At 57.9% G+C, this 10,324-nt stretch overlaps 1 protein-coding gene across 1 annotated transcript; it reads right to left on the bottom strand.

The window, feature by feature from the left end:
- Nucleotides 1-72: 72 nt before the first annotated feature.
- JPH4 (junctophilin 4) lies at nucleotides 73-9,523 on the bottom strand. The gene is made up of 6 exons (XM_082450624.1): nucleotides 8,628-9,523; nucleotides 7,541-8,091; nucleotides 6,021-6,792; nucleotides 2,839-2,957; nucleotides 1,950-2,482; nucleotides 73-1,011 (listed from the first exon to the last, which is right to left on the bottom strand). Exons 2-6 carry the CDS (start codon nucleotides 7,917-7,919, stop codon nucleotides 928-930), a joined length of 1,887 nt encoding a protein of 628 aa, XP_082306750.1. The 5' UTR covers nucleotides 7,920-8,091; nucleotides 8,628-9,523; the 3' UTR covers nucleotides 73-927.
- Between the last annotated feature and the right edge of the window lie 801 nt (nucleotides 9,524-10,324).

The following is a 10,324-nucleotide window of genomic DNA, read 5'->3' as shown; positions in this document are numbered from 1 at the left end:
TGCCTCTAACCCTCTGCAGTAGAAATGTCTCCTTCAGGTCCCGTAGAAATTTAATCAAAGGCCACATGTGAGTCCAGACCAACCAAACGAACTTTTAGGGGGGGAGAGAGAAAGGTGGGAGAGGGTGGGCTCGGCCGCATAGGACATTTTCTTTCCTTCACACGTTGCTCTTGACATGGCATGCCACCCTAGGGGGTTGGATGAGGGGGCTGGCTGTTGAGGAAAGAAAGAGGGAGAAGATGCTGGGGAGCCATTCTACTTTTCATTCCCCTCATCTCCTTCAGGGAAGGATGGAGCTCGGCAAGAACCCAGCTCTGTGCCTGGAGGTGAGGTAGGATCCTCCAAGGTCAGAGATGGAGGCTGCACCCCCTCCAGCTTTATCACTAGGCCTCAGAGGGACGCCAGGCCCTTTGGGTCAGGGAGTCACAGCAGCATGGCCAGTGCCTCGCCCAGGATACAGTCTTCTCCCGTATAGAGTATACCCCTTCTCCATTTTCTCCTTCCTTTCTGCTCAGCTTCTGGGAGACTCCTCAGGACACCAAACCCCAACCCTCATCCAAGTTCAGGTCTAAAGAAAAGGCAGGGAGGGTGTGGGGCAATGGTCTGACTTAGAATTGTGTGTCTCAGAGAAGAGAGCGACTCTGAGCGAGAAAAGCCCTTCATATGTAAACAATCTAGAGAGAGAGAGAAGGGGTGGGTGGGGAAGGGAGTGAGGAAGACGGAGACGGAGCCAGAAGGAATGAATCTGAAAGGAGAGAGGGAAAGAAAAAAACAAGAGAGAAAACCAGAGGGGGACAGAAAAGAAAGGGAAGGGAGAAGAGAAAGAAAGATAGGAGAAAAAACGACCAGGAGGAAGAAAAGAGAAAAAGGCAGGTCAGAGGAGTGAAGAGGCAGCAACCAAAGCCAGAACTAGGCCAGGCAGGAGCCTCAGGTGAGGAGCTGGGAGAACAGGAATGCCAGGCTGAGGTCCAGAAGGGCCACGGCTCCCACCACCAACGGGTTGGCAGCTCCCTAGAGAGATGGGGGAAAATGCAGTCTCAGTGCCTGAGGACCGGGTCCAGCGACGGGTCCCACCTTCCTGCCCTGGCTGAGATGGCAAAGCAGAAGAGTCCCAGGCACCTCTCCTCAGAGGCCAGAGCAGGGAAATCTCCAACCTTTGCTTTGGATTGCAAAACATTCCTCTGCTCCCAGGCAGGGCCCCACCTTCCCTCTGGCTCCCTCAAGTCAGCCCATCCTCCCTCCTCCTTCCACTCCCCTCCCAGCAGCACGTGGCCCAGGCAGAAGGTGCCTGGCCTTAGTATCAGACTTTGGCAGCAGCAGCCTTTACTGCAGTGAAGCAGAGAGGGGATGGAGGGGTGAGGATGTGGTTGCTAGGAAACAAGAGAAGGCCTGGAGTCCAATCAGAGTGCAGGGTACTGGGGAAACTCCACCCCTCCCAGTTTTCTGCCTTCTTCCCTATTTCTCTTCTTCCCAGGAGAGGGAGGGAGAGTCAGGGTAGGGAGGGAACAAGCTTTTCCTTTTTTATTTCTGGGCACCAAAGAGAGAAAGTGTGGAGGTGGGGGTGGGGGTGGAGTAGGAAACCAGGAGCCGGAAATGATATGAAAGGAGAGCAGGCAAAGATGTTCTGGCTGTACTGTTAATTATTCGTAACCTTGGTGAGTTACTGTAAGTGCTCTGGGCCTCAGTCCTCCCGTGTGTCAAATGAGGGAGTTGGACGTGAAGGTCTCTAAGGTCCCTTCCAGCTTGCAAATTCTCTATTTTTTTGAGGTGGGATATAGTCCAAGACTGGGCAGGCAAAAAGGAAGCTAAGTGCAAATCAAAGCCCCTCAGGGGATCAGAGAGAGGTCTGGAAAGGATGAGAGGCCAGGCTTTGAGGAGAAGCGGGACCAGGAAGGATGGGAGACTCAGAGGGCACAGGGCGGGGGGGGGCGGGGGGGGGGGTCTCTCACCGGCTGGGCGGGCCTCTCGGATGCAGCAGCCTCCTCAGCCTCTTCCATCAGGCACCCGGCTTCAGGACCCCTCGAGGACAGGCCCCTCAGGACTGGCAAGGCTGTGGGCTCCGGCTCCGAGCGCCCTGGGGTCCTCATCTGGAGCAAGGGCTCTTCATCCTCCCCTTCCTCCTCTCGAAGACTTCCGGAACTGTCGCTGCAGCCTCCGAGGAGTGGGGAGCCATCTCTGGGCTCTGGCCCCTGCAGCCCAGCCTCATCCTCTGCCTCATAGCCAGCTAGTTCTTCTGCCTGCTCACCCGGGCCCCCCCACTCCTCAGGCCAAGCTTTGGGGCTGGAGAAGGGACCTCGGTCCCCTCCAGAAGGCAGTGGGCTCTGGCAGGCAGTGGGTCGCCAGGGTTGGCGGGAGGAGGCAGGGCTGCTGGGCAGTTCAGGGGAGCCCTCTGAGGGGGTCAGTCCATTCTCGTATACCCCGGGGCTGTCCTCGTCCAAGGGCTCTGTGTCAGAACCTTCCGAGTCCTGCCTGGGTCTGCGGCCTGGGGCAGGGATAGCTGAGAATCAGAGGGGCCGAACTGGCCTTGGGCTGCAGAAGCTACAGCTTTATCCCCCTGCCTGGGCGCCTCCCAGGACTCTGGTACCCCCAGGTTTACAACCTCTCATTGCCAGACCCCAATCCCCTAGTCCTTATGACCCTATTTCATAAATTCCTACTTCGCTCCTCAAACAACTGGGCCTGGTCCCCACCCTCTCTCCCCTTAGATCCTCATACCCTGGCTTTTCCCACCCCAGTCCCCTGCAGGGATTCCCTTCCCCTTTCTCCATGCCCAGGCCCCCCAGCTCCCCAGGAAGCCACCCCCTCCCCTGGCCCCGCCCCAGGCTGCCCACGCCTCACCTGGGGCCTCCAACATGGGCTGCAGGTCCTGGGCTATCAGTTTGGCCATTCGAGCTGCCTCCACAGCCTTCTCGGCGACGCTGCTGGCTGCCACTGCCTTTAGAAGGGCGTCTGCTGCCCTGTCGGGTTCCAGGGACACTGTCTTAACAGACCTACTCCAGTCCCTTGGCCCAGGTCCCCACTGCATCACATCCCCCAGATCTGAGCTCACCTCTGGACTCCTCACCCTTGCTCACTCTGCCAGCTGCTCCCCTTCCCCGGCCTGGCAGGGCAGCCGGCCTTTGGTTTCCTCCCCTAGATCTGGGCCACGCTTGCTGTTATCACACCTTCCTGCTCCTCTCTCACTCCCTCCACTATTCCATCCAGTAGTAACACTTCCCTTCCTCCAGCTGCAGGGCCAGGCCCTCCCCACTGCCCTCAACTCTGTTATTCCATTCCTGTCCTGCTCCCTCCCAGTGACAAATGAGGCCTCACTCTCTTAGCACATCTCTCTGCGGCTGCACCTGCTTGGTGCTCACAAGCTATGCCTCTTTGCTGTGTTGCTACCTTTTGTTATGAGAATTTTACATCTTGTTTTCTTCAGCCACTTCTGTTATCACATCGTTCTCCCTGCCCCCATCACTGCCACTGCCCGCCCCCCCCCCCACCATTTCCTCATTTCTGAGCTCTGGAACTGGAGTAAGGGTGGGTCTCCCCTTTCTGCTACTATCTATTCCCTCTCCCTGCTAACGTGCATGCTTTCTCACCATTGTGATTACACCTTCTAAGAGGTGAGCTCTTAATCTCCCTTCCACAACTCCCCTTCAACCCTGCTCTGCTCCTTAGTTACAGGTAACCTTGAAGCATTATCAATCCTTTCCCCTCTGTTTTTTCTCAGTTCTCCATCTGATGTCAGATGTTTCCTCAATTTTCCCTTCCCTTTTACCTTCTGCTGTTAATCATAGATGCCTTGTAATTATTATTATTATTTAACATCTTTATTGGAGTATAATTGCTTTACAGTGGTGTGTTAGTTTCTGCTGTATCACAAAGTGAATCAGCTATACGTATACATATCCCCATATCCCCTCCCTCTTGTGTCTCCCTCTCACCCTCCCTATCCCACCCTGATGCCTTGTAATTATTAAATTAGTTCTGTAATCTTGACTGAAGGTGGGGCGTAAAGGATCAGAGGTAGAAGTAATCAGATATACTTGCCATGGGCTTGAATGCATCAAGACCCATGACTCCCTCTGGCCCTGGGCCTGTTTTATCTGGCCTAAGAAAGCAGTCTGGGTATGGGGGTAGGGAGAAGGGTCATGGTGTCCCCTGTTATCTTAGGTCTACTTCCTCTCTATATACCTTGGGAGATATGGTCAGCCTCCTCCCCTCAAACCTGGTGGGTCAAGACCTTTAGAACCTGCTTGGAGGGATCTCAGATAACCCTACTCTTCTGTCTTAGGACTTTCAGGATCTATATGCCTAGCCCTGTCCTGAAACTGAGCTGGTCTCAGAGTTTAAGGCAGGGGATGAGGATCACAGTTTTGGGTTGCATTGAGTTCTGTTGGCAGCCAAGAAACTGCAACATTGACAAGGTCCTGTATTTTTGACTTTGGAGGGTATGGTTGATCAAATCCTAGCCAGTAGACCCAGTCAGTGCTCAGGCATCAGGCCAGGCTCAGGCTACCTGGCAGAGGCACCTGCTGCTGGGGCTCTGCTGTTTCCATGGCAACCAGCAGCCAATCAGGTTTGCCAGGCCTGTTGCTGGGGAGACCAACCAGCCTCCTCCCACTGCCTGATCTTTCTGGCTACTGAGATCAGTTTTTCCTGCACATGCCCACTCCCCATCCAGCCTGAAGTGCTCCCTGGTGCTCTGCCCTTCCCCTTCCCTGGCTTAAGGCCCTGGACTCTAACCATCCAGACACTCGGCTGTATCTACAGATTGACATTCTCTGGTTCAGGCATCTACTCTGGATGTGACCTGTTCACTCACATACACACACACACACACACCCCTTGTCACCCATTTTACAAATTCACTGAAGCATATTTGGACATATCTTGACTTTTCATCCTCTGAAACACTCTCAAATTCAAACAAGACCCTTCAACTGTGCCCTCCCCTTTAAAGAAAAACCAATATCTAAAAATTCCTATGTGTAAATTGTATAAATCAGGGGCTTGTGAACTCCTTACAAATAGATTTTCGGCTTTCTTTAGTCACAAGCCATATGCAGCTATTAAGCACTTAAAATGTGGCTAGTCCAAATTGAATGATGTACTCTAAATGCAAAATACATATCAGATTTCAAAGACTTAAGAAAAATGTGGGGGGGGAAGTAAAATCTCTCCTTAATTATTTCATATTGATTTTAGGTTGAAATGATAATATTTTGGATATATTGGTTTAAATAAAAATATATTATTTAAATTCATTTCATCTGTTTCTTCATATTTTTTTCATACAGCTACTAGAAGATTCAAAATTATGTACTAGACTTACATTATATTCCTACTGGACTGCACTGCTTTAGATAATGAGGTTCCTGATGCATGAAATGTAATCTGATTTGCAGAAAGAAAATTTCATTTATAGGCAAGTCTCCTCGCCTTCAACCTTTATCCGTTGGGTTAAGGGAGGCAGAGGAGACAAAGCTGAAAGGGACTATCTTTTCAGGTGGAGAGATCAGCTGTACAAACTAGACCTTCCCAAGGCCTAAGGCTGAAATGATAGCAGACTGTGGGCTGGCTTGGATGTGGTTACGAATGTACACTCCCTGTCTCTCTGCCGGGGGCTGCTGCTCCCAGCAGCAGAGTCCTGGAGGCCGGATCAGCTACAAGAAGAGGAAGACTAGGGACATGTCTGAGTTCCAAGAGGTTTCCTGGGCCGGCACAAGGCAGCGCTCATTGCTACTCCCACACACAACGACACACATCCCCACAAAAGACACTGAGACACGCTTACAGTCTAACAGGGCTTTCCTCAAATACCCAGCCACCCACAGTTACACCCACGTCCACCTGTGGCCTCCGATATAAACACCTCAAATACCCAGGGCTACAAATGCCTGGCCCTAGGCCTGCTCTTCCCCACCGGGCCCTAGGCCTTGCGTCTTGGTCCTCCTTTAGGCACCGCCCCCTTCCTTATCCCTAGAGTACCTTCTCCCCTTAACCCCGCTACGGCCTCTGCACCGGGTGCCCACCTGGCAGCGGCGATCTCCTGGAGCTGGCGGGCAGTGCTCACGGCTCGACGGGCGCCCTCGACGGCCCTGTCCACCTTCTCCTTGACTTTGCCCCGCCGAAGGGCCAGAGGAAGAAGGCTGCGCACGCGCCCCCCGTGCACCAGCCGGTTGCGCTTGTACTTGCCCTCCTCGCGGGAGCCATCGGGGCGGGTGGTGCGCCCGTAGCCGTGCCGCCGGTTGCCCAGCCACTCGCCCTCGTAGCGCAGCCCGTTGGAACGCTGGCTCACGCCGTAGCCGCTGCGCCGGTCGGCGCGCCATTCGCCCGCATACACCTCAGTGGCCGAGCCCTCGATGAGGGCGGGCGGCGCCGGGGCCGGGGGCCCGCTGGCCTCGGAGCCCGGGGGTCCCGTGCTGCCCACCTCGCTGCTCACCTCGCTGCGCAGGGAGCCCCTCTTGCTGCCCAAGGAGCTTCGGCGCCCGCCCGCCCGGAGCCCGCTGAGCAGCAGCGAGCGGCGGAAGAACCCGCCGGCCGCGGGGGTGCGCTTTCGGCAGGCCGCGCCGTCAGCATCCCCAGGCCCGGCCAGCACGAAGCCTCCCCGGGAGCCGGAGGCCGGGCTGCCTCCTTCGTCGCCGGGCAGGGGCAGGGGCGGGGGCGGCGTCGGGGGGTCGCTGTGGCCCGAGTCCAGGGAGGTGCGGCGGGGCGAGCGCAGCAGCGCCGCCTGATGGTAGGGCACACTCTGGCGCACCCCGTAGCCGTGGCGCTTCCCAGCCTGCCACTGGCCCTGGTAGGTGCCTGCGCGGGGCGGGGTAGGAGGGGGAGAAAGAGTCAGGACCCGCCGTTCCTTGCCACCCCCAGCCCCATGAGCCCCTGGAAGCCTGAGTCGGGTGGGAGAGGTGGGGGCAACTGGCGTGGAGGTCGGGGAAGGGCACTAGGAGCCGGGGACAGGCCAGGTGGGGTCGGAAGGTGTGGAAGAACAGAGGGAAGACAGGCAGGTAGTGGGAGATCCGTGGATTAGGGCCGTGCAGGTAGACAGGGGAAAGGGGGAGGGACAGACAGGCTGGGGTGTGTGAAGGACAGACAGTCCAGAGGGTGTGAGGGACAGGTTGACGGGGGTGTATAGATGGCATATGACAAGCAAAGAGAACTGTCGGGGGCTGACTGAGGAAATGTGAGGGGACAGGCAGAGCAGAGGTGTTAGGGACAGGCAGGTGGAGAGGGGAGGTGTGGGACAGGTAGACAGGGGGTGTGTGAGGGTTAGGTAGATGCGGGGTGTGAGGCTCAGGCAGACAGGGAAGGGGTGAGGGCAGGCAGATTGGGGAGAGGGAAAATCAGGCAGGGGACAGACAAATGAGGAAGGCGTGTGTGATGATGGGAGGAGAGGGCAGAAAGATGGGCGCAGGGGCGCATATTGATGCGGAAGGCGTGTAGGATAACAGCGGGGCACCGGGGGTTGTATGGCTGGGGAAGGCATACGCAGGGCAGGCCAGCGGGGAGGCACACGCGGACGAGCAGACAGACAGTAGTGGGCAGGGCCCCGCACCTCCGTCGGAGTAGGTCTCGGTGCCGTAGCCGTCCTGGAAGCCGTCCTTCCAGAGCCCGGCGTAGCGCAGGCCGGACACGCTCTCCCACACACCGCTGCGCCCCTTCAGCCCGCCCAGCCACTCGCCGCGGTACGTCCAGCGGCTCTTGCGCTCCACGCCCAGCCCTTCGCGCTTGCCCTGCTGCCAGTGGCCCTGGTAGCTGTGTCCGCCGGGCCCCGTGAAGACGCCCAGTGACTCGAAGCCCTGCGCCCAGCAGCCGCTGTACTCGCCCTGGGCGCCGGGCCCCGTGCACACGCCGTAGCCATGTGCCCGCCCCGCCTCCCAGCCCCCCACGTAGCAGCCCCCGTCGTCAAAGTCGAACTTGCCCCCGGGGGACATGCATGTAGTTGGCGCGGCCTCAGCCCCCCGGTGGGTCAGCGCATCCCGGGGCTGGAGAAGCCGGCTGGGGGCCTGGGAGCCGGGCGAGGCCTGGGGGCGGGGGCAGTTAGACCGGGGCCAGGCGGGGGGCGCCCAGCGCGGGCAGGCAGGGCTGGACCCTCATCCTGAGTGGCTGCGGAGAAAGAGGGGGGAAGTGGCGAGCGAGGCCCCTCCTCTTTGCCCGTCGTTCCCTGGCCCAGTGGCTCCGGAGCCTCAGCACCGCCCCCCAACCCCCCACCTTTCAGCAGCATCTTCCAGCAGCTCCTAAGCTTTGGAGGCGCACGGGGCTCCCCCATCCCTCCGTTCTTGTCGAGGGCCCCTCCCAGGGCTTGGGGTCCTAACCCCAAGCAGGAGTGCCACTTCTCCAACCTGGAACCCCAAAGTATCGAGTGAGGATGGCAGTTGGGGGGGGCTACTGAGAGGGGGCTGGGCAGAATCGTAAGCCACCCGCTTCCCTGGCTGCTGTCAGGACCCCTCTGCCCCGGTTCTTTGGCTTCCCTGGCAAAGGTCGGGGGTGGGGGTGGGAGGGTTGAAAACGTAGGGGGGAGATCGGAACAAGGTGGGCAGAGGGTTTGGTGGGGGAAAGGATGAGGATGGGGGAGGCTCTGCAGGGGAAAGGCGAGGGTGCGGATGGGCAGACAGGCAGAAGGGAGGGGGCAGGTTACTCACCATGTGGACTGGGGCTCAGGCTGCCTCCCAGGCACAGCATCCATGGCAGGATACCTCCACTCCCACCTCGCCCAGACAAGACAAGCCCCCTCCCCTTCCGGAGAGACTGCTCCAACCCGGAGAGCCCAGGTGGGGGAGCCGCAGGAGAGAGTCCCCTCTCTCCCCAGCCAGAGGAGCAGGCAGTGGGGGGCGCGCGAGGTAGTGGCAGGGGTAGGGGGAGATGAGAATAGTGTAGGGAAAAAAAATCTGCCTTGGATGGAGGTCAGGAAGAGGAGCTGGGAGCTGGATGGGAAGAGAGAGGGGGCTATCAAGAGGGGGTGTTTTTATTATTTTCTTCTTCTTATGGTTGGGAGAGGAAAAAAAAAATCAAAATTCTGATTCCATCCCAGCACAAATCAATGTTTGCTCCATCCCAGCATCACGGGGGAGGCTGGGCCAGGCAGATTTAAAGGGGCAGGGAGAAGAGAGGAGAGGAGAGGGTGGGGAGAGGAGAAGACGAGGAAGAAGAGACAGTGGCGGTGATAGCGTTGGGGGGCGGGGATGCCTGGGCAGAAAAGGATGGGTGCCTGCTCAACCTGCGATGAGGGAGGAGGCAAGTAGAGAGGAGGATGAGAGGCACAGAGACCCCCAGGGTGGAAAGAAACCCTGGGATGCTGGCAGGGAGTGGGGTGAGGCTGAGGGGAGGGGAGAGGAGCCAGGGGGAGGAGACTGAGCTGAAGATGGGGAGGCTGGGGGAGGTCGAAGCCAGCGGGGGGAGGAGAGATGCTGGCGAGGCCGGGAGAGGGCGAGAGGAATACAAAGAAAGAGGTGCAGGGGTGAGAGCTAAGGCGGGGGGAGATACTGTCGGAGAGGGAGAAAGGGAGGGAGACCCATTCTGGGGCTGGTGAGGGATGGCAAGGAAAAGAGAGGCAGGGGAGGGGGAGAAGGAGGGAGAAGAAATAGATATGGAGACTGAGAGAGCGAAATAAGGGTTGTGAGGGAGGGAGAAAGCTCTGCACGGGGAGGGCGGGCTTGGGCAGAGACATCTAGCCAGGAAGAGCCCAAGCAGGGGCTGGAGGGCCGGAAGTGGTGTTTCTGGGGCCCTGGGGAGAAGGATGAACCTGCCAGCTGCTTGGACTGAAGCCAGGAAGCCTTTGGGCCTGGATGCCTGTGTCCACCAAGTCCACTGTCCTCCCTAAGAAACAGCTGCAGGGGACCAGGAGGCTCCCCACCTGTGCTTTCTGAGCAAGCTTGAAATGGGGCCCTGCCAGGAAGCCTGGACCCACAGTGTTTTTCCAGGCTGCACCATCTTCCGCCCCCCACCAGCTATTTCTCCCTGGGCTGTCCCTCTGAAGCAGGAGGGCAGACATGAGGGGGTGTATTGGTTTTGAATGGGGAACAGGGGGTCATGTTTGGCAGTGCCATGAAGATGCTGGGGCTTTGGAGTCGTCTCTTTTGCAAACCTAGAGGCAAAGACACATTTGGGGAGGGCCCTTATCGTGGCAAGGCCCTCTTCAGCCTTCCACCGCTCCCTGACCATTCACCCGAGGGGCAGCACATCCTGGGCCTTCCTGTTTATAGACAGAAGTAGGCACATACTGTCTTCCCTCCCCTCAGCTTACTTAGATGCTGCATCTACCCTGCCCCTAAGCATTTAGGAAGGAGGACACCATCCAGTTACAACAGGGTAGATAGTCAAATGCACTCAAGTCCTTTTC

The sequence above is a fragment of the Balaenoptera physalus genome (assembly GCF_965194825.1).
Source record: "Balaenoptera physalus genome assembly, chromosome: 2".
NCBI classification, from domain to species: Eukaryota; Metazoa; Chordata; class Mammalia; order Artiodactyla; family Balaenopteridae; genus Balaenoptera; species Balaenoptera physalus.
Note: the sequence above shows the minus strand (reverse complement) of the source record. Positions and strands in the feature narration are given on the sequence as shown.